A 24,794-nucleotide genomic window follows, 5' to 3' on the forward strand; every position below is an offset into this window, starting at 1 on the left:
TGTCGTAACTGACTGCAAACGAGCTTCTTCCTCGCGAACAAACTAAAGGTGAAACATCTTCGAGAACAATATGCGAGGAAACTTACCTACGTAGGTCTCATTAAGCCACTAGAATGTCAGAGGCCATCGTAGAATTCGTTTTCATTTGTCAGTTTCATTTGATTGATGACTTTCGGTTTCCATGCGGATGTTACAAAACCGGGCACAGACGAGCTATTGCAAGGAACAGTACTTGTTACAACCATGAGAACGGTCGTGATCCTCGCCATCCTTTCCTTAGCAGGTAAGCATGAACCTATTCACTGTCAAATTAGCCTATTTTAATTAAGGAAGAGCACCAGAAGCATGCATCGAATACAGCGATGCGTCCATTTATGAATGTTATGAAAAAATGCTAAAGTTAATCGAACGATAACAGCAACCGCAAGAAGCCAGCTTCGCACGGACGTTGTTCTCACCCGTCCGCCCTTCCTTCTTGTAACGGACAGCACACAAAGCCATCAATGTCTATGGTGTTGTTCACACATTCGTTTTCTTTTCTGTCTATCTTTCGCACGACTGTTAACGTGATCGTTTCTAGAAACTCCCCACATCCTCTAGCTTGGATCGCTTTTTTGTGGATCAGGCAGGAAGGTCCCCCCTTCCCCTGGGCGCGGATCCGGTTGCTTTCTAGAAGTTCGTAGCGGGGAGGAAAGGGATAACCTCATATCTAACCTAATGCTTTGGGAGGGAGGAGTGATCTCCCAAGCGTCCCCAGCCGGGTCGACCACTGGTGCACGAACTTGCTCGTGCGTAGTTTACAAGGGAGCTCGTTCGCACGAACCTGACCTTTGCTTCGTTCTTTTGCACGAAGCGAAAAACGTCCCTTGTGTGAGCGTGGTCTTTGTTTGGTGAGCTTAACCTTTCGTCTGTTATCTCTCTGGTAAAGCGTGCATGCAGGGGCAGCGGAACGGGGTGGACAAGGTTACATTGTCCCCCTGATATTCCTAGAGGGGGGGCAGAATCGTCATTACCACCAGGTGGAAAAGGGCTCAGGTGGGCTAATTCAAAATATCTCAGGGGCAAGCAATCCTGTGGTCATGCACCTTGTGAAATTCGTAGTCAAACTGAAAAAGTATTCGTGTGCAATAGCCGCACTTTTCTTTGCGTTTCAGTTTCCTGAATGGAATGACGCTATACGCAGCTCCTAGCTGCACAGGGAGCTGCGCGTCCATATTCGCGCGTCCCATGAAGTGCGTGGCGCCGGGTAGTCTGGCGCGTAGACGCTTGCATCAGAGAAACGGACGTGAAGTGTGTACAATGCGTGCCGGAGCGTTGACTTGTGTGTTTTTTCTTCGTGTTTGTGCGTGTGTACTCACATGTATGCCAATGCCAGCAAAAGATTAAAGGATGTTCCTCCCCCTTATCACGCCAAGAATTTCTAACCACAGATACCGCAGTGCATCCGGGTTGGGACATTGGGGGAGGGGGGCGCCAACCAGGGGCTGGTCCCCCTGAACTCAAAACCTTCCGCCGCCCCTAAATGCGTTGCACTTAATATTGGTTACCTGAGCTGGTGTCTCCGCCCTACGGTTTTTTTGCTACTACCAGGCTGTCTAATATTTTGCAGCGATAGCTGTAAAGTGGAGGTATAAAGGGGGGCGCGCGAAATTCTGGAGTAGGCGGAACTGCGCTTGAAGCACGGTAGTCTGCTGAATCATCCAGTAAAGCGCTTCCGCCCGCGACTCACAGAGGGCGCCTCAGGCTCACATTGAGATAAACCATAGAGTTATTATAGTGAGGACTCTAGAAAACGAACTTGACGCGCTCCTAATGGACCGTTTGCTAGCAACCCTGCGAAGACGAAGTCACATGCACGTGGTCACGTGTCACAGCAGTACGGCGAAACGGGCGGGTATACAGTCAATATAGGAAGACTCTAGAAAACGTACTTGGTGCGCCGTCAATGGGATTCACCTATCCCCGAGCGTGACCGCCCGGGCGCAGCAGTCCGTTGGTCATGAACACAAACTGCAGCCCCCTAACTATAGCGGAGCTGCCCCGTTTGTTGCCAACCCTGTGCAGACAGTGGGATGACAAACGAGGGAACGAGCCGATGGAGGGAACGATGTCCGCAGCAGGAAGCGAGGCAAGCCGTGTAATTGCGTTGAGTACGTACCAATCTTCGGGATCCGTGCAGAATTGAGTCGTGCTATCGGAATAACAATATAAACGTTGTCACATCGAACGTGAATCATGTCTTATCTATGATACAACCTGCGACATCGCCAACCCTTTGCTTTCCACCGAGACAGATGAAGATGCCTACCGTCTATGCCGTGTTGAAATGGCGTTTGTATGCTTTGCGAGCGAAATCAATAAATCGTTACCCATCATAACAAATGTAGGCATGTATTTCCGAACGCAACAGCATTCTAAAGACGAATACACGCAGTAAAGCGCCATTTTGCTGCTGCTCAGCGAACATGACCAGAATTCAGGGACACCTCCTTTGATGCAGGTTCTGCATGGTAGCAGAAGAGCATGTAGGAAAGCCAACTTGAAAGAAAAGTATGAGGTGAGGAAGAAGGAAGGTGGAACGTGGGCAGACGAGAAAGGGAACATAAGATATCGCGCGCGGAGCCTGGCTATCAGCAGCAATTGCCTAACGCAGAATGGAAACGTGATAATCAGCTCTCATAACTTTTGCCAAGCCTTTCTTTGCTGTACTGCTGCTCATAATTCTGGGCTGCTACTGCTGCTACTCGTAACGTGTGGATCGGGATGACCGGCACTCGTAAGGCTGGTCAATATCCATTTTTGTTCTCTCTGTGGGAAATGGGGATGCTGTCGAGGATGAGAAATGGCGTCCTGGGGCGACTTCTAAGGGGACTGTGCCGGTGTATGTGTGACAGCGTCGGAGGAAAACCTCAGAAATTACAATACATTATGATGACAAAAAAAATCTATAGGCTACGAAGACGAATTCCGTAACTGCACTTCACTTTGTTACTTGTACCTTGTTACTCCGTGATCACTGTGTCATGCACTTTAGTTTGTTCATGAGGACATTTCAATGCTTAATTCCAAATTTTGCGTGTTGCAGTCTCTTCCCGCCACCATCAAGAAGGTTTGTCGGTTACCAACACCCTCCCCTAAAAAATGAAAATAAACAAACAAACAAGCAGAAGAGTGCTTATATATTCAGAACATCTATACGTGGCAGCAGAGTCACGTTCGACACAAAAAGTCATTGGTAAACCAACACCTCCTAGATAGCGTCGGACCTGCGCGCTTACGTCACCTATGGAGGCCTTTCCTACTTTGCGATCTGCTTCGAGCTTTCTTCTCGTTCGCTCTTTCATTTACTTCATAGCAGCATCCACAATAGTAACAGCGGGCCTTCCTGTGTGACGTAGGGCGCGGGCCTTCTCCTTATCTTGGAGGTGTTGCGTAAACTCTGCTCAAATAAGTCCGAGAAACCGAGAAGAAGGATGAAAGGTGCAATCGCAAACTGTGGTGATAAGATGGTAGGGAGCAACGGACGTCATATCAAAGTTTCCTTTCACCGCACCAAGAGTAGAGTCACGCAAACGTCCGTGATGTTTCCCGCAGATAATCGCCATTCTTCTGGAATTTTTGCGGGCGTCTAATTCGCTTTATTGTGGAATGGAGTGAACATGGTAGAACATTTTAGCAAACCGTTCATAACGCGGCTTGCCTGAACGTAGCTTGCCAGTGGATACGATTCTGAGTCTTACATAACTGCAAATTGGCACCGACAAGCATGATAACCTTACAGACGGTCTACTAAAACTGCTTTTATGCGCTTGCTATTGATAACCTGAAATAAGAGACTACTGTCGTGCCGGTTCTTGTGGGGTAGACCCTCCAGGGTTATACTCTACATCTTTGCAATTACGCAGTCGACGTATTTTCATTAATTACAAAGATTAATTACGAAAGTTAATTACCGGCTGCGCTATTTACTGATACACCACCACCATTGAGTAGATCCCGTCGGGAATAGATATATTCAACGACTTTTGCGAAAAAAAAAAGTCAATCGCAGATTTAATAAAATTTACTCGGTCTTACGTCACGTACCCTGTATATATGACAATAAGCATACATGTATTTTTAACATATTCATTGTTTTGGTGCCTAGAACGAGTTAACCCGCATATACGGCCTTGGACAATGCTGAGGACGAAAGTTTTGGCGAGTTGGGGAATAAAGCAAGTTTAAGCCACATGTCCGAAATTTATGCTAAATGATTGACATGTATTTACACTGCAAGCAACACGCATTGTAGTTTATTCATCTAAATTCCCTTTACCATTAGAGCGCATCAAAGTTGACCCGCATAATTGGTTCCGTCGTCACATCGATCTCGAATGAGACTTTGATGAGTTGCGCGTTCACAGAGAACAAAGGACGTTTAAGCCACAAGTTCGAAATTTATGTTAAAGGATTGACAATCATCTACATTATAACAAACACCCGCGGCACTGTGCAAAAGAGAGATTCCTGTAACGGTGAAGTAAGTCGGATTGCAATGGAAAGTCATCTGCTATTCACATGTTTAGTGCACAGGCGATCGCAGAGCATTACCGCAACTAAATCAAACCAAACAGCATGCAGTGTGACATAGAGGCAGTACGGCATTATTAAGCCAAAACTCTGACGCACTCGCCCTGCCGTTACTCTCATAACTCCCTCTACAAAAAATAAAAAATAGAAAATACATGAATATAATAATAATAATGAACACTAAGCAGGCCGCGGATCGAACCACGGCCCTCGAAAGCTACAACCAAAGTCGTCACCAGTGGGCCAACACCGCCAGTTGCTGTCACCTTCAGGAATGAAGATACAGACGCTTCGCAGGCCACACTGAGCTTGTCAACACTTCTTTTGTCGTGGGAACAACATTGGCGCGGCCCACAGTTGCGCACAAAGTTGCAAAGCGTAAGAGACAACTTCACCTTTCATGTCTAACATGGGCATTTTCTGCAGAACCCATTGTTCTGGCCAAGTACGAGAAAAATAGCACACCAATGCATTCTGCCACGAAGCCAACACGGCGAAAATAAGTCCTCCATGAACAAAACTGTGACGTTCTTGCGCTTCCATTCCACTTGTACGCCATCGAAGGGCCTCTCACAACAACACCCATGTGTGGGCATTTCTTTCTAAAGCTCAGGCTCAACAGATATTCTAACAAAACCAGATGAGATGCATTGCTTCAATAGAGGGCAGCGAGTACGCCGGTCAAGCCAACTTTAAGAAGCTGTGTCTCTCGCTTCTGGGAATGCTTTTGGAAGTTATTATCAGTGTGTGCAATATAATTACGTGAACATGCACTGTTGTGTTTTCAGATGTTCTTAAAACTGAACGGAAATCTGCGATAAACGAAAAGTATACTGTTAAAATTTTCTCAAATACGTTAACACAAACGAATTCATCTAACAGCGACATCTTAATAATTTATATGACAAGAGATAACGCTTCAAAATTCGTGTTCCACCCGCGGGCGCATAATGTACCAACCATGCTCTCAAAATTATATCTAACTCAAGAAATGAGGTCAAAAGCAGTTACTAAATCTAAATAAGCAGAGAAAAGTTCAACTGACGCGTAAAGGTAACTTCCCTGCTACACACCGCTGCAACGCGGAGAAGCCACTTTGACTGTTTCCAAATTTTGGCATCTGGGCCAAGTTTGCCGTACAAGGGAACCGCAGACTATTGAGTGACTCTGGCAGTTCTTCTAAATGTTCAATCTAGAGGTAGCCTACAACGCATATCCACGGGAATATTACAGTGCATCATACATTACCAGATATATTAAGCGATGAAATCGTTTCCTGCGTGAAAATCCCCATACCTCCCATGTATTCACGGTCCAAAAAGCGGGATGTCTGGGGAACCAAAGGCATTTCATGTATAACGATATTTTTCGTTTGTATAAGCTTAGAACAGATGCCTGAACGTGTATCCTCGGGAATATTACGATACCTTGGATAGAACAGCTGCTACAGCGCTTTCCTATTGTCTTGGCGGCAAGTTTCACTCAATGGTCGCGAGAGGGCGCAAGGCGTCGCTGTCCACGAAAGCTGGGAATGCAACGGGAACCGGAAATGGCAGAAACGAAACCACCCGCCATTATATGCGCTGGTCTGTCAGGTTTCGTGATGATCATGGAGGATGGAAAGAGAGGAGGAGCCCTGTTGTTCTGAGAAGTGAAGCCGAGATTGGGGGCCACTCCAGTGACATCACCGCTTGCCTTCCGGTTTCGGTCACATACATCTCTATGGGAGCCCTCAACGCATAGTTTCGGAATACTTGGAGAGGTGTGGTGGTAGCGCGCCGAAGTGGCCCCCAAAGTGGCGTGTGCAAAGCGCCCTCATTGGACAGTTCAGCCAACGTGACCCTCACCTGGCTCCAAAGAGGCTACAGCTCACCTCCTATCCCCACGTCACTTGCAACACGCTTCTCACTTCTGTCGAAGAGCCGCTGGGGCGCCTGCTTTTCTTCTTTCCTCCATGGTGATAATAAAGTGACGAACGAACAACAGCACACAAGCAAGTGATGTAGTGGCATAATATTCACTGCGTATTTGTTTAACAAATATGTATGAGATACACACATAGTACGTCGAATTTATATAGCAAGTGATGAATTTAGGAAAATGAGCACGTGAAGTTAAGCGGAATGAAGCAGCCAACGGAAGGCAACGCCTTCCATGACCAACGGATGGCAGCTCACGTGTAGTCACGCTTTTTTGAGCGAGTCCGACCTTCCTGGGTGGAGATGAAAGCACAGGGGTGACCCAAACCCGCAATTGTTGTCACTACCCTCAAGCGGGTGCTTTTGGCAAAGCTGCCATCTTGTCCTGGTCGCACGTCATAGAAAACATAATTTTGAGGTCATGTGACTTTGTTTCCATGTTGTTTTGCTGCTTACCGACATATTTCCGTCGTCATCACGCCTAGAGATGAACGTATTTAGCGTAAACTATGCCGTGCTTTTTCTGCAACATGGTAGCCCATTCCTCCTTAGTTTAAGTACATCGCATCGGCTCAGCGAGTCTTAACACGCGGTCGTCATGACATCTTTGGAAGTCCTCAACACGACGAGGACTTACGTGCAAAACTGCGCGTTTTACTACGATTATCGGAAGAAAATAATTACCGTGAAATGAAAATAATTACGACATCCAAAACGTCGCGCAGAAACAACAACCGCAATGTTTAGAAACAGTTTGGCCGCCGATCACGGGCGCCCCCATCTATAAGGTCACGTGTGACGTTAGCTGTGAAGTTGACGAGGACCTGTCCAGGACGCATTCCGTTCTCCCAGCACGCTTTCGTCTGCGAAGCAATACATTGGATGCCACCCCAGTGGATGAAGGGAAGGAGGCAACGACAATGGCCAGCGGAGGAAACGAGGCAGCTCTGTGAATTGTGTTGCGTACGTACCGCCCTTCTGGGTGCGCGTAGCATTGAACAGCGCTGTCGGTATCACACCGTCAATGTTGTGGATCATATCCCATATCTGTGATTGTGTGTGTAATTAAGAAAACAAATAAAAAACTTTACGTAGATTAAGAAGTCAAATTTAGCACAATGAAGCAACCCACGGAATGCAAAGCCTTCGATGCCAAACGATGGCGGCTCTGTTGTGGTAACGCTCCCTCGAGTAAGTCCGACATCCATGGGATAAAACTTCCGCTAAAGTGCTATACGCCTCACAGAGGGTGCCACAGTCTCACGTTGTAATGTCTCAGCGTGTCGACAGGAGAACATTTGTATAACGAGCAGGACACGACGAGGAAAAGTGTGGAAACCATCGTCCCTCCGAAATCGTCGTCGTCAGTGTTACCGTCGTCGCCATCCAATCCAATCCAATCCGTCGCCATCCGTGTACCAATCGATGGGCCGACGAGGCCGAGATTGCTGGTCATGTAGCAAAGGTATACGAGAGGACTACCAGTCTCGCAGTGCATCAACGACGCCGTAAAGTCGTACGTGCAGTGTATACAGTCTGGTACAGTTGCGCGAGTGGCATTCGCCGGGAGAGGTGGCTGCGAAGCGCGCCCGCAATGCGGCATGGCAACGCGAGCGTCGGGTGGCCACCTGTCCGGATATCACCCAAACGGTTCGGAGATTCAAGACTTGCGTTCGGTGTCCGGGTGAAGGTGGAATCCGAAGATAAAATGTTCGGGAATCGGCCAAGTCGTAGTAAAAGCCTTACGACTTCGAGTTTCTCGTTTGCGTCATCGTCACCAAAGATTGAGCGATAGCTAAAATGAGCAATGAAAGCTACGTTGATCCACACGACGATACTGCAGAGAATCTATTATTAGAGCCCCCTGGACCCAGTGCTCAGCTTTTTAGACTCAAGAACTTGATACAGTCCTTTGCCGGGCCGGCGAGACCGTGATTGCCCGTCAGGTATAAACGTACACGAGTTGCACTATCACTGTCGCAGTGCAACAATGGCGCCGTAAAGTACCGTAATTTCACGTGTATAAGCCGCACCGCAGATAAGCCGCAGGATGCGTTTTTAGGAACGTTTTGAATATTTTCTGGCAGATAAGCCGCACTCGCAGATAAGCCGCGGGCAATACGAGACGACTGATTTGTGAGACAAAAGAGACCATAGAGCAGGCCATAAGCCTTGTGGTCCATACTACAGGGTCGGCATAGTGTACAACAAAGGAGGTCAGCTCTAGAGTTCTACCAAGATCGGATTGTGCCCTTGTTGGGCGTTTTTCATGGATTGATGGGTCAGTGGTCTTCCTGACAACGTGAATCACTGTCACCACTTTCGTTAAAGCCGCCTTGGGGAATGCACCAGGAAGATCAATCTACTCGAATGTGGACCCGTCCCTGTTACGTACTGTTCGTGCATCGGCAGGGCAGTGCTGTGTCAGAGACACTGTCGGCCCTTTCGTTAAAACCGGCGTATGGGAAAAATACCAGGAAAAAATAGTCATCAGATAAGCCGCACCGGTGGATAAGCCGCAGAGCGCCCGTGAGAAAAAAAAATCGCGCATAAGCCGCTGCTAATACGCGTGAAATTACGGTAATTCTCGCCGCAGCTGATTGCAATTTACTGTTGAAATTGTCTAGCTGGACCCGACAGCTATCGCTGTTGGTGGAATAGTGCGTAGGATTTGTTGCGTTAATTCTGCCATATTTTTGTTTTATTCAGAACTGTCTCTAATTATGTCGGTGTGGTGGGATAGCGACTCTTCGAGCTCCGTAGGAAGCTGTGGCGGACTACATAGTAAACCTGCCATTACGCCCGATTCCGCCTCTTCCTGCGATTGGTGTTCATACAACTGTATAAGGGAACGGAGAAACGTGTCCTCGACGTCCCTCTGAGACGTTGATACGCTGCCCAATGTCGTTCGAACGCAGTCGATGCGCATTCGTGGCTGCGTGGATACTTCCTGGTTACGGGTGTACCTTACGTACATGGGATTGTCAATCGACCTGTTCCCGCTTAACATGGGAAACGCAGTGCGGGACATGATCCGGAGAGCACGGTAGTATCTTTCTCTTAGCAGTTCCAAATATTCCTGCATGAGCAGAGTTGCAGCCCCGCTTCTCTTTACAATTTGCATTGTAAGTTGCACATTCTTTGCAATATGTCCCGCAGATGCACCGTGTCTTTCTGTCCTTTTTCCTGACCAGCTGGGCCATTCCAACCAAAACAAGCCAGAGGTGTAGCTCGACCCTCTTAGATTTCGCATTCCCTTAGGCATGTGTATGTAGGATATCAACTGTTTTCTCAAGATTTGGCGTCTCAACATTGGGGGCGCCTCGAACTTGGCCCAAACATGGAAAAGTGTTGTCCGCTCCGCACGCCCTTCGGACACATACAGACGACATTTCTGCGCTTTCTTTGCCTGGTAATTTCCAGAAGTGCATATGGAACGAGAACAAATCTGATGGCATAGTGAGAGCTCAAGAACGGAGCGCGTTTTGAGCACAGTTTATGATTAATTTTCGGGAAGTTAGCATTCTTCGCCCGATATTATTTATGCTCATAAACTATAGAAATTAGCTTCACGTAAAAATATGAAGCTGATTCATTGTGTACTTGAGCGCCCGAGAATATCGACAATTCGCAAAGAATGACACTTTTCGAACACTATTTTCACATACCTCAGGTAACTTATGGAAAATCTACCATACTCCGTTGCAGCTCATTCCTTAGTCGAGGTCGTCTAGGAAGTAAAAAGTGATGCCTTTGTGGCCCTATCCTGTGAAAAGGAACCCTCTTCTTTCCTATTTTGAAAATCTACAGATATATTTGTTCTTACGCCAGAAAAAAAAAAAGAGAAAGATTCGTCAGCGCGCTCATATCCCGTCTGTAAGGTAACATTATCACCCTTTGCACGAATTTCGCCTCCTGCTATTCTGCCAAGCAGTACCGAGCACTCACAGTCGCGACTTCCTAACAGCTTTGTCGTCATTTATAATCGTTTTCACATACCTAAAGTCGTCTAGGAAGTGAGAAAATCACACACTTTGAAAGACAGACCATCTCCTGTAACGTAATAAAATTCTCCTGGTATATTTCGTCTTAAAAGGGGAAAAAAATTCTTCAGCGCATTTACATCCCGCTGTGTGAGGCACCATTATCGTCAGTTTTCTCCCACTGTTTGCTGCGGATCTTACTGCGCCCGCTGACCATAGCTATTGGCAGACCACGTGAGAACACGACGTAACACTCTTGGGGAAACCATTTATTATGGTCTCCTTGAGCGCCCTTCTCCCACAACAGAAAGTAAAAAAAAAGTAAAAAGATATACGCGCAGTGCCTTTCTTTCACTTGAAATGCGGTCGTCCCATGCAAACGTCCCAGACATTGCGCTCGACCATGCTCGATTTCTTTTAAATAAATTGGAGTGTATTGTTCCCATGTAGCCAATGCTCTCCAGGCTAATTTTTGTCGCAAAAAATGTATCGCGCCGTGGCCGCCTCTTGAAGACTGTGATAAGGCATTTGTGACCTATCCGGTGAAGAAAAATTCTAACAAAATAACTTTTTCGCAAACTCCAACCAAATCTCTTCTGAGTGAAGGCAAAGTATAGCATTTTCGTGCCAAGGCAGTTGAAGGTTGAGCGACACTTGTTATGATTTTATGAGAGTTTATGAGTTTGGAATCTTTTACGGAACCCTCTAATTTCTTCAGATTCATTTTTAAACTGTTTTGCGCAGTTGTCTAAGAGGCATAGAACGTGTTTAAAATATATTGAGGGGCGCAGACCTTGAAGAGTACGCAGAAAAAAATTATCGATTTCGGAAATATTGTAAAAGTGGTTAATTTCGCGATCTTAATGTTTCACGAATTCGTGTGGGAGCGCGTTTCGGGAATATTTCGCGGGACCTTAATTTCGCGAAATCGTGTGCGAGCGGGCGGAAAACGCGGGATCGCGGAGGTCGGAGGTTCATGACACTGCCGACAGTAAACAACGAAAATTACTCGTCCTCTACATTGCCGGCTGTCTTATAGAGGCTTACCGAGAGCTCCAATCCCGTAACGTTGACATGCGTGCTGGTTTCGTGAAAGCCGGTATCTGCAATGCCAACAGATACATTACGCGAGCACACTGCTGATGTTGAAGTGGTGTTTCAGTTATAGACATATTTGACAAGAATAAAGTGTGAGAATAAAGGTCGTCATAACGTGCCCATCGGTCGTCGTGCCCATAACTTTTCATCCCTGCTGCCTATATTTCGCGGGACCTTAATTTCGCGAAATCGTGTGCGAGCGGGCGGAAAACGCAAAACGCGGGATCGCGGAGGTCGGAGGTTCATGACACTGCCGACAGTAAACAACGAAAATTACTCGTCCTCTACATTGCCGGCTGTCTTATAGAGGCTTACCGTCAGCTCCAATCACGTAACGTTGACATGCGTGCTGGTTTTGTGAAAGCCGGTATCTGCAATGCCAACTGATACATTATGCGAGCACACTGCTGATGTTGAAGTGGTGTTTCAGGTATAGACATATTTGACAAGAATAAAGTGTGAGAATAAAGGTCGTCATAACGTGCCCATCGGTCGTCGTGCCCATAACTTTTCATCCCTGCTGCCTATATTTCGCGGAAACTTAATTTCGCGAAATTCGCGAAAAATAAGTCTTCGCGAACATTTCTACTTTTACAGTGTTGATTTTTACGATATATTCAGCCCTCAAGAACACTGAGGTGGTCCTGATAAAAATGAGACAAATTGCATTTAATAGTAAGGCCCTTGGACATTTATTTTACAAAGTTTCATCGAAACACTGTTTGCTTTGGCAGCGAAAAAAAAAATTTCTTCACCAAAACTTCACCCCCCCCCCCACTCATCTAGCGTTATCCCGCAAGGCTGCTTCAACCTAAGACGCAACACCGCACGGCTTACTGCGGCAACGCAGTTCAGTAGGCGCATAGGGCCCAGGGATGTAGTTCAGTGGCAATGGGCACTGACGGACTATTGAATAGCAGGAATCTGTACCAGAAACACGCCGTTTTAAGGTGCAGATGACGGACGAACATTCGTTCTGCGTTGGCTAAGGCCAGCAGAAGCCGTAAGCTGCAGAGCTTCACAACTGGAGAAAAAGTCTCGAAGTAGTCGAAGTCGTGTACTTGAGATGTTCCAATTACCACAAGTCGTGCTTTCTATTTGGCCTGCGAGACCTCTTTTTATGCGATTGACCGATTTCTACTTGAGGACTTTCATATCGGTTTCTCGTGGTATGAGGGTCCATGTAACCATTTGATAGAGCAAAGTAAGTTCGTCTTCCATTGCACTTTCCCATTCTTTCCGTTGGTGGGAAGTGAACGCTTCACCATAGCTTTGAGGCTCTTGTAGCTTCTCCTCGACGACATTGCAGTAGCTCTTCTTGAACGGGTCAATTTGTAGTTGGTCAGGTACCTTTGTTACATGTGTGGACCTTCACAATTCAATAACTGGCAGACTATCAACGACTGGCGTTGAGCAGGCAATACAGGGTGTGCGATAAACAGGGAAACCGCGACAACTTCACTCTCTCAGCTACCACCAAAGAATACAACAGCAGAAAGGAAGACTAAAAGTGTTCAAGTAATGTCAATGAATATCTGGAGCTAGCTCAGGAAGACGATCAAAGGAAGCTAGATGGATTAGGTCCAGACCCGTCGTCGCAGAAGTACAACCTTGGCTCCAGTGCTCATTGTCTACTGCGCCGCCGCAGAAGGCAGTTCTCATGAGAACCTGAAGCGTCGACAGTTAATTTGTGCAACATGTTTTTGCAGGCAACGTAAATCTGTTTCGGCCGCTCCTGTGTGTGTTTGGTAGAAGCGGCGGCAATTCGTCTTGGGGTGAAGCAGCCTTGCGGGGCAACGCCAGATGAGTGCGGGTGCGGTCAAGTTCAATTTTTTCTTCGATGCCAAAACAAAAATTGTTTCCACGAAACTTTGTAAAATAAATGCTGAAGGAACGTACTATCAAATACAATTTGTCTCAAATTTTTATCAGGACCACTTCAGTGTGCAATTGACGGCTGAATGTGTCGTAAAAAGCAATATTTCCGAGATTGATATTTTTTTTCTGTGTACTCTTCAAGTCTGTGGGCTTCAAAATATTTTAACACGTTCAATGCCTCCCAGACAGTACCGGTAAACACTTTAAATAGCTCCGAAAAAATTGCAGCTTTCAGTAAAGAATTCCAAAAGATCTCGAAATTTTACAGTTTCCTTGGGGCATAAACTCTCGATAAAAAGTGTCGATCAACTTTCAAAGGATATTGGCACGAAAGTGTTATGCTTCGCCTTCAGTCAGAAGAGATTTGGTTGGAATTTTCGAAAAAGCTATTTTGTTAGAACTTTTTCGCAAGGTAGGTCCCAACGCAATCTTCAAGAGGCTGTCAAGGCAATTAATTATACTTTCTTTTTTTTTTCGCGGCGAAGATAAGCTGGCAGACCATTGGTTGCATGGGAACAATCAATTGCAGTTTATCTGAAAAAATCGGGAATGGTCGAGTGCGAAGTCTGGGGCGTTTAGCATGGAATGAATCCAATATAAAGTTTTGCTTCTTAAAACTTAAGAAACAAAAACTTCTTTCTTAAGAAAAAATACACATGTAGACTTCCCAAATGGTATGAGAGAGGCTGTATCTTTCACAAAGGCACTTCGTTTTTACTCAGTAAACAACCTCAAATAACATGGACGACACAAACCCGCCAGTTGTTTAATTTCACACGAGCTGTCCCGGCTTCTTTTGTTTGGCTACCACATGGTGACCGACAACACCGGTTAAGTTTGCGCCCGCCGACATGTAAGGCATATCACGTACGGCGTACTGCCCATTCTGCATCTCTGCAGAGTCCCAAGTTCCCACTCAGTGAGTGGCAACTACGTCGATGATCCGCAGACACTTCGAAGTCCTCATTATTCACCACTTCACAGGGAGAAAGCATCGAAACACAAAAAGAAAACGGATCAGCGTTGACCTCGATAGAAGCGCCGTCGCCCCTCTGAACCGTAATGACACCACTGATGACGTTTTCTCCTCCTCCTCCTCCTCGTTTGACCCCGAGGAGCGAGTCGAGCGGGAACGCGCGCGACGACGTTCGAGTGTGCTTTTTTTTACGAAAAATATCGCGTACGGAGAAAATTTGAGTGTTAATCATCAAGCTAAGTTACGTGGTTTCACAACGCGTTTGAAACTCAATTTTTGGAGAAGGCCTTCTGTGCTCCTTTAAAGCTCGATTACCGCACAGGGTGAAGTGAATGGCTTTAGCCGAGATGGTCCACGGCGTCTGCTTCACGACCTGCTTATTTAACTTTCGAATTGACGAAAATTACGAATGAAGTGCCTCCAATTAATTTCCACTTCATATCCTCCAGTACTTGATTCCCCGTAGAGGCAATTAGCGTGCAGATGACTCACTGACCGTAGAGGTTTTTTTCTAGTTTCTATCATGACAATTGCTCTTCTCTTCTAGTCTGCATTCCAGGTGTCTCCGCACCTTGCCGTGGTTTCCTCATACCTACTAAATATCAAAAGGTAATGATGATGGTGAATAAGACATCTGCAAATATGCGCGGCTTTGCAATGCCCTGGCGAACGGGAATCCTATCAGTCAGACATGTCGAGACTCCGCATGTCCGGGGAGCCGGTCCTTCATATTTGGAGAAGGGCCCCTTGATAACGCGGTCCGCCCCTGGGTGGGCAGTGTCTTTGAATGGTACGGCCCATAACAAGGTCGTCGGGGCTGCATCGCTTGCGGTGCTGTTCCGGGAAATGATTTTTCTTCCGCCTATTAAGGCACATACATTTCGTTCTCTCTGGTGGGTTATACGACCAGGCGGACATCCTGTGGGACAGCGCATGCAACTAGATGACTAATTAGCTAAAATTCATTGATTAACTTATTAATGAGACGTTTTCCGGGAGATACGAGATAGTAGAATTGGAGCCAGTCATTATTCAAATCCATCGTTCTTATTAAACGCCCTTCCAAGCACACGTAACCCTGTAAACACGCAAGCGTGCAACTGAGAGGAAACCAAAACAACGCACGTCTCTAGCGCAGAAACGGCACGACCTTGGCCTTATCGGGGCCGGAGAGCGGTGGTGCCGGTGATGATGGAACTGCTGTCGTAGTCGGACACGCTCAAGCGGGCAACGTCACGACTACGACAGGGTGGGATCGTACCTCCTGGGCCGACTTCGTGCATCCTGGGCGAGCTGTGCGAGACATTTGTTTTAAAGTGTCTGAGAAAAACCCAGCAGAAACGCTCAGACATCACAGCCGGCGCCGGAGACCGGTCATTCTGGCCAACAGATTAGCGCCAACTCCAAACAGGTGCATCCCTCCAAAGCACATTGCCCTCGCACGTAGAATGCCTCCCGCTCTTTCTGCGCTAGAGTAGTGCGTAGTGGTGGTGTCTGCTCATTTGCATAGCAAAATTACCGGCCTCGGTGGCTCAGTTGGTAGCGTGTTCGCCTTCTGATCCCGAGATCGCGGGTTCGAACCCGGCCGAGGACGCCAGCAACTTGGTGGCAGGGTACAAGTTGCTTAGACACGCCGTCTTCCGCGAGGGACGTTAAATACGGGGTGCCGTGCGATGAGCTTTCATCGCACGTTAAAGAACCCTCAGGTGGGCAAAAGCAATCCACAGACCGACCGCTGTGGCGTCGCTCATGATCTCAGTTGTCTCGCGACGTAAACACCCAATTATTAATAGCATAGCAAAATTCGGGAATTTATGGCTCAATAGAATACAATATAATGTTTATTATTACCAAAGCAAAACTTATACAAACAACCTCCTAAGAGACCGACAGGATAAAGGTACTAAGATGCGTAGCTGGCTAAAGACACTCAAGACGCGTTCGCTTCTCAGGGCGTTCAGAAAGGACGATGGATTTCAATGGATGGATGGATGGAGTGGCCCCAATTCTACTACCTCGCATTTCCCAGAAACCATCGAATTAATAGGTTCATTAATGACATTTAGCTAATTAGTCGTCGAGTAGGTGCAGAGGCTGTCCTACATGATGTCCACCTGGCCGTATAAGCCACATGCGAAACGAAATTTATGCAGCTCTGATAGTTTTTTTTTTTCTTTCAAAATCTATGTCGAATTAAAAAACACATCCTGTGTAGTTAATCTCATGACTAAACTCTCCATTCCCCGGCCTTTTCCCTTTCGTGTAATAAGTATATTACCCCCCCCCCCCCCCCATTCATCTTCTCAAAATAAAGTTGTTGTTGTTCTCACGGGACATTATACTCTTAAATTTCCACCTGCACGTCATAAAGTAGTACATAAAGGTAATCTGAATAGGGTTCAAAACTGGACTCTTTGGTGCATCATTTTAAAATGGATAAAAAAACAGCACACAGCACCGATAATCTTGCATTATTGCATTGCATTGCATTGCACCGATAATCTTGCATAAGGTTGCAGTATTCATAGTGTAGTGATGGAACGTGTAAATAAATCGACTTCACTTACTACTACATATCTAGAAGAGAATAAAGGCTCTCATCCTCCGGTGTCCATTGCGCCATCGTCACACGTGTACATGTGTGAAAATAACACAATACAACTGCGCGGTTACAACTTCTATTGATTGTGTCTCTTTTCGAAGTTTAAGCGATCACCGTGTGAACTTCTATCATCTCATGTGTGCTTGTGCGTGTGTGCAGAAATAGAAAATTTAAGTGGGGAAATTAATTTACTGATCGGCTAATGTAATAGATAATCATCTGTCTGTCACGATTTGTCCTAATATGAAGTTCTACGTTTCTCGATTCTGCAATTCAATCATCCTTAGTACAACAATCAGAAGGCACGTCTTCAGCGTACTTTTCCTACTGCGCTACGAAACTTCACTTCATTTGCTGGACATCGTTTCTTCTTTGATCCGAATAATATACGTGTTGTGTATGCATATGTTGTTTTGACGATATTCGTTTATATTGGTATAGAAAAGAATGTCTTACTATTTGCAGGGGCGACAGCAAGCAAGATCATTTACCCAACTCTGGTGGAAAGTAGGGACCTTGACGGTCACAAAGTTGTACACATCGACGATGATCTAACACTCACCCTGCGCAGGAGCGACTTTCTGGGGAAAGGTCTTTTCACTTTCCAACTGGAAGATGGGCAGCTCCGTCCCGAACTCGTACGTTAACATCAGTTCAACGCGCACCTTCACACAAACGCAGAATCTACACAGGAGGTCGAAACTTATTCTAGAACCTGCCATTGGTATGGCTATTGTGCGACCATAAAAAGGTAGAAAATCCAGCGAATAGATGAGAGAATGTTAAGGGCCTAGCATCAAGACGAGAGCCGCCGACACAATCTGTTTGGTTCATTAATGCGCTCCTGCTTCCTGCTTATGATTTTCATGTTTCTGAAACGCGCTCTCGACGTTTACACTTGAGACTGGGAGCATGGCAAGCTAAAGTGCTGCAGAAGCTAAAGTTGACCTGTTGGTCCAAACGGTCCTCAAAAAGTCATCAGAAAAAGCGCATGTCTGCTAGCTATCGCCCATACAATGATATCCTCGGGTCATCCCAGGGATGTTGTCTAGGGACAGGAATAACATCTTTCGAACATCCCCGTATGGTCCTCAGTTTTTCAGAAAAGCGTGAAAATGTAACGCCACGGGCCACCCTCAGAAGTTCCTCAAGAGGTCTCCCCAAAACATACTCAGTAAGGTTTTAGGAGCAAAACAGGATGTCTTATAGTAATTTATTTATATATTTATTTTGAGAAGTGAGCGCACATTTTCACTACAAGGTCGTTTCTCTTTTTTTCTGGCATTTTTGCAAACTCAGCTACCAGCTTTCCATTTTCGGTTTCTCCTTTTTATTTGTTTAACATATTTCCGATAACGGGCAATAAGCACGTAAAAAGCAAGCAGAGAGAAATATCAAAGGTTCAGAAAAAATATTTCCAGGAGCACTAAGTCCAAGCAACCCACTTCGAATTTGCCTCCCAAGAGAAAGCAGATACTATTTATTGCTTGTTAGGCGACCTAGATAAATTCGTGGGCCTTATACTCGCCTCCGAACCAAAGCGACGGGTGAGTTGCTAAGTTTAATTCCATTACGCAAACAAATAATACAACAAACGAGGAATTGTTCAGAGTATTACCTCTCCATCGACGTAAAGCCTGTATTTCTTACTGCTTTTGTTTTGACACATTGGACAAGACCTTGGAAAGTCAAAAACAGTGCAACAGAATCGAGCGTTTCTGCCTTTTTTGCGGTAAATACTCCATGTATCATAGGCAGTCACCTTTTTTGCGGGAAGAGAAATCTGACAGAGGACCGTCCTTTGTCTATGACAAACGTCATTCGGCCTCAGAGATCGGCTCAAAAAGAACAAAACAAAAGTATCACTCAATATTTGGGTAGTCTTCGCAGGTAAACTGAAAAAAATAATATTTATCATCCAGCTAGTTATCCACAGGGACGCACACAGGACGTATCTGAATGACTGTTCATGGACAATCCGCTTGCATCATCTTCAGGACGTTCTGCGGATTCATATCGAAGGACGAGGACACGATGACAGATGATGACGCTGTCTGTTCTTTGGGAGTCTCAAGTTTCACCTGAGTCACTTCACGATGGCCGCGGCCTACACGACTCGATATACGTGCCATTTTCACCAAAGATACAGATCCTTTCCTCTTAAAACCGGCTTCTGAAAAATGCATTGGGCATACTTTTATCGGTTTCGCTTTTCTTTTTTCTTTTTTTTTTGTTCAAATCGCTAACCCTGAACCCTAAACATTGTACACACCAAGCTGCGCTTCATCTACCAATGCAGAGTCATTCAATTATCTGAGCAGGCATCTACCATCAGCATATTTGAATTGCTCAGCCGGTTCCTCGTACCCAATCTTGAGCTGATAGCCGTCGTATATTTACGTCGGCTATCTCTAGGAGCTGAGTCTCTACCCTCCACTCAGCTTGACACGCACTAACCTATCCCCATCAGTCCTGCGGGCATCGGGGCTGACTTTCCGCCTCACAATGTGTCCCACAGGATCTCTACTACTGACGTTGACAGACTACTGCTGCGAGTCCTTCCAGAGGAGCGCATGCTGGTGAATGTCGCACAATAGAAACATGCCGAATTTACCCGGCCAGAACGGATCCCAGACGGGTGGTCACCCACCACAGGCTCCAGGCGGACAAATACTCACCACACGTATCATCTAACTGCAATATTGTCACTTCATTGTCATGTTTTGTGGCAAATATAGCAACGCAATCATTTCCATTAATATATTCAGCTATATGAAATGAATGAATGACTACACTTGCAAAATCTAAGTGATGCTCGTTTCAATTCAACCCTGTATAGCTCTCACAGAAATGCAAATACATTTGTACACCCCTGTGATACAAATCACGATAGTCATCTTTTATGGGTTCACATATGCATACTGAGGTTTCCTTTTTTTTTTTCAATGCATGTCATGTATACTTAGCAATGACGTACGGTATTTGCGTTACTTTCCCGGGAGACTTCATAGCTTTTTATGCGGGCAGTAGAAATTCCCTGGGTGACAAAATCTCTAACAGTGTCCATTTTGAAGCTCGTGTCTCCCGGACACCAGGTGCGTGTACGGGAGGTTGAGTTCTTCCCTGCGGACTAAGCACAGTGGAAGGTTCTTGCCCGGTTTGTTGAGAAATGTGAGTGCCCGTGGGTATCCTCGGAAAATTTTGGATTCAGTACTACCCCTACTCCCCCCCCCAGAAAAAAAATGCGGGCCGGGATCATACCTATAAAAGGGAGGGGGAAAGTAACTAAAATCATATGAGATCCTTGTTTGGATCCTCACAGTGAGGCGGCTCATAATCCCATTTCACGACCTTATATCGCCCTTAGCAGGAATTGAAAATGTCAGAATCGGCCCAAGGGTATCTTATAGTCAGATAAAAATTGCCGGGCTTCAGCGTTTCGTTGGTGGGAAAAGCTCTTTTGACCTTTCTGGACGCAATACGACTTCCGATCCTTATTTATGAACGGGCTCATGATTTCATTCCCCACATCACCACCAGCGATGGGTTAGAGTATCGCCCCTGGCGATGAACCTCCGCATTCGTCATATTAAAAATAAAGTTGTCGTTGGAGGTGAGCAATGGTCCGGTGAGCAAATGTCCGCTTCGCAAGCAGTATAGTCGGGCGCTCCTCCGCTACGGTGTGATCCCATTCCAGATTGCAGAATGCAGAGGTAGCCGAAAGATGTAACAATAAAGCAATAATGCGAGTGGATAATGTTCCTGTACAGTTGCGGGGGTGGCACGTCCTAATTTAAGAGCCGTCATGGAAGCAGTTATCCTCACTGGTCATCTCGAGTAAGGTCCAGTGTGGTCATATAGCTCTAGGACGTGTGCGCACATTTTTGGGTTTGGGCTATATTATGACGAATATAACATAACTAATCCATTGAATACATACCAATGCAGGTGAACACCGCTATATTTAATTTGCATGAGGACACTGAGCACTTGTCGTCTGTCGTGGTGCACGAACTGCAAAATGGTGTGCAATTGGTGAGTACCCTCTCCCTGCGTCTGTTTCTCTGTGAAATGTTCAATGAAAACTAAGGTCTGCGAAAGTCACAAGGACGATACTGTCGGACGTAGTATAGAAAAATACGGAGGTGTTGGTCGCTCTTAGCTTGACAACAGCAACCCTAGAACGGTTATGTAAAATGATGTGGCTAGTAAGTAAGACCTGGCTTCTCCGGGTTAAACCAGATTCCTTCCCATTACTCCCCCTAGAATCAGCTTAGGACCAACTCGTGATCAACCCGATTTCCCCCGAATTCCAATCACGTACCACGTGCGTAGAAACTTCTATGCATGTTGTAGGACACCTTGAATGTAAGGCACTTTCATTCTGCTCGGGCTCCTTCCACACAGTTTCCTTCTCTTCCACTTCGGGGCGGGTGCGTACACATGTCATATGTAAATAGTATTTCAGTGGAACCATAAACTATGTGAAGAGCATTTGATGGTACCACGCGTGGCCCTCGTCACCATAAATGGCAAGGTATGTATGTCCGGCAAACATATGGACGTTAAGCGCAGCCGGCTTGCTGGACATAAAGAGCAAAAGTAATAACTGGAAAACAGTCTAATGTATCCGTAGCGCCCGATCTAGTCCCGAAGTACATATAGCACCGTTAAACCTAAGGAGCCGTTTAACCCGAAAACGTCAGGCCCTGCAGTAAGATGTTAAGTGATGAATCCTCCCTTATCACCCAAGGACTTCAGCAAAGCGGGGCCAACAAAATCGCGTACCAGTGAGTAGCAAACACATTAACTGCGGTTACAAACCATGCAGTTGAGGACATCTAATGAGAAGTGAAATAACGAGTGTAGCACGCTTGCAGGAGTTCAGCAGAGCAGTTCTTGAAGCTCATATTACAACAGATACCGGAGAGGTGTTGATTATCTTGTCGGCCGTCAGTATGTGCAATCCTCCAAAGCCGTATCTGGTCCAGATGCGTGACGTGAATCATCAGGATGTTACTATGACGTGATAGGCGCCTTTATTTCACATTGAACAATAGATATCGCAGAAACAATTAAAAGACCGATATGCAGAAACGTACTCATGTAGCCGTTCAGATATGCCTGAACTAGTTTGAATTGGTGGGAAAAGTTCCGATGGAGAAACGTGGTCGACCTTTCTTTTCAGAGAGGCTTCCTGACGCCATCCCTTTATATTGAACCTCTGTACAAGATGGAGCGTTCTGATGATGGTCGAATGGCACACAAGATTTATAACGTGCGTGAGGATCTCCCCATCGGTAAGACTATCACTGTTGATATCCAGTTCCTCGTAGGAGGGTAACACACATGGTGGTGGTGGTGGTGAAAGGGCTAGCCGTTGTCAACACGCATAGGTGGTGAGTAGTATATGATCACCTTAAGTGTCTGGAAACTCACACAGAGGCCTGGACGCCATTAATTAGCAATCAGAGCAATTTGGGACCCACCACAGTAATGAGCACCCTCCAGAGAGTCATTACACTCTTTGGGGAGCATCTAACTCGTGTCCAGACCACTGTGTGAGCATCCGGCTATTTGAGCTGAGAAAAAAATTAAAAAAATAGGTAGAAAATAAAACAAATAGATAGAGATAGAGTGGAGAGAAACTATTTATTCGAAAATCGCCGTGGCGAAGAAACCGCTCCGGAGTGACCAGCGCCCGCCACGTTGCTTGTTGGCACCGAGTACTTGCAGAGATTGGCGACGGGTGGCCACCTACTTCCAAGGCATCACATCGGATGGCGCCACCATCATAGCTCTATGCGAGAAAGACAGAGAAGAACAAAATACTAGGAGCAGGTAAAATTACAACACTGCTCAACAAGTCTAGGCATGCGAGAGAATATGCCTAACCGCTACTGCTAAACAGCACGAGGAAAACAGTACGGGGAGAGGGTGACTGGCTAGGCCTAACCACAGCGTCACCGTGCAACAACACTGCTCAACAAGTCTAGGCATGCCAGAGAAAAGACCTAAGGCGATCGATTAGGCCTAACCACGGCGTCACCGCACAACGCTACGCGGCTAGCACAAGGCGGGAACCACTAGCCACACAACGCTAAACGTGCGTCAACACGGAAAAAAGTCTTGGTCACCGCTAAACAAGTCTAAACATGCACGTGCGCCCCACGGCAAACATGCGAGAAAAGGAGCGCGGTAAAACAACGCGCAAACATCGGCAAATCACTCACCTTTTCCCTTGCGGCGACGGTGCGACTGCTCCATCCGGCAGCCAGGCACAAACTGAGCCGCGCGGGGACTGCGGAGCAACCGAGCGCACGTCTGCTATCCTGCAGTGGGCTCCGCGGCACGAGGACAATGGCATCTTACAGACCTCTTGTTTTCGTTATCCAGCTGTTCGCGTGTGCATCAGCGGCAGGAGACGCAGGCATCCACTTTCTCTGGAACGGAAACGACGGCTGCCTGCTGCCCTTGAACAGTGCTCGTCTACATGAACGTTGTACGGCATCAACCCGTTTTTCCCTCGGTGATAACGAACTGCACTATCGCTCAAGAACAGTGCTGCGGATTTGATTTAAATCCGGATTTAAATCCACCGGAGGGCTGGCGGACTTGATTTGCGATTTGATTTGCGCAAAAAAAAAAATATGGGCAGGATTTGGATTTGAATCGCATTTTCCACTAATGATTTGGATTTGGATTCAATCGCATATTCCAGGTATGATTTGGATTTGGATTCAATCGCATTTTCCACGAATGATTTGGATTTGGATTGAATCGCCCCTTTTTCAACGGATTTGCGCGTGGATTTCGCCAAGCTCCCTCACAAGATGCATGGGTTTGAAATTGAGGGAAGCGCCGTTTCGCATTCTACGCGAATTGATGTGACCTTGTCTGAAATCTGCACACGCACTAGCGGTGTCCTCTCCCCAGAGCGACAGGAGTAGCCGTTTTGTTCCAATCACGTCCCCTCACCGCACCGAGGGAACACCAGGTGCAGTTCTGTGAACGCAATTAACGTTATTCTGTCGATTGGACGGCACCTTTCCCGTGGACCTCCAGCTGAGTCAAGCACGACCCGTTTCAAGCTTGCAAAATCATGTCGCGAAATTCTTGGTCTTCGCCATCATATTGAACGCATATAGGTACACGCATTCACGTCAAACCAAAGTAAAAACGAACAATAAATATATCACATCCTATCATTTCGTGATTTCGGGAAGGCAAGCCTTTCCTACTCCCACGGACAATCATGGCAAGATGTGGCACTTTTCCTCGCATACCCCCTTTTCCCCCCTTGATTACAGTCTGTACTGCGCGAGGAAAATTTTTACAAAACCCCGAAACGTCAGCATTAAAATAGACCTCGGCTACATGTTTAGTATAAGTATTCGTAACATGACGGATTGACGTAACATGACGGTAACAACACGATTTATTAACGCATCCATTTAACCTGTCCTGTGACCACCAGGGTATAGTAACCAACGACCTGTGGTCTTTTGAGTACTGATGGTAGAAATCGTGTGTTTTTGGGCGTAGCTGAGCCTAGGCCCACGATAGGAATTCCTTCACTCATGCGTGTTCGCCCGGTGCTAAATGACGAGGAGGTTCGTGACCCAAAATCCGCTTTTGGGAAGGTGTACCATACCTACCAACTCCACTCTGTTCATGCCCAGTGAAGCCCGAGTCAACACCAACACGATACGTTATGATGGAAATGGGGGTTGTGCACCGCCCCTCCCAGAGTGAGCCAGTCATCT

General features: G+C 46.4%; 1 protein-coding gene across 2 annotated transcripts in view; it reads left to right on the top strand.

The window, feature by feature from the left end:
* Positions 1-237: 237 nt before the first annotated feature.
* LOC135372514 (venom metalloproteinase antarease-like TtrivMP_A) overlaps positions 238-24,794 on the top strand; it is a 107,439-nt gene continuing 82,882 nt past the window's right edge. For both annotated transcript variants that reach the window (XM_064606119.1, XM_064606120.1), the window contains exons 1-4: positions 238-283; positions 17,494-17,666; positions 20,977-21,063; positions 22,217-22,328. In XM_064606119.1, coding sequence (XP_064462189.1) covers positions 244-283; positions 17,494-17,666; positions 20,977-21,063; positions 22,217-22,328 — 412 coding nt within the window. In that variant the 5' untranslated portion in view covers positions 238-243. The remainder of the gene's footprint in view (positions 284-17,493; positions 17,667-20,976; positions 21,064-22,216; positions 22,329-24,794) is intronic.

This window comes from Ornithodoros turicata, unplaced genomic scaffold (assembly GCF_037126465.1).
Source record: "Ornithodoros turicata isolate Travis unplaced genomic scaffold, ASM3712646v1 Chromosome15, whole genome shotgun sequence".
Classification (NCBI taxonomy): domain Eukaryota; kingdom Metazoa; phylum Arthropoda; class Arachnida; order Ixodida; family Argasidae; genus Ornithodoros; species Ornithodoros turicata.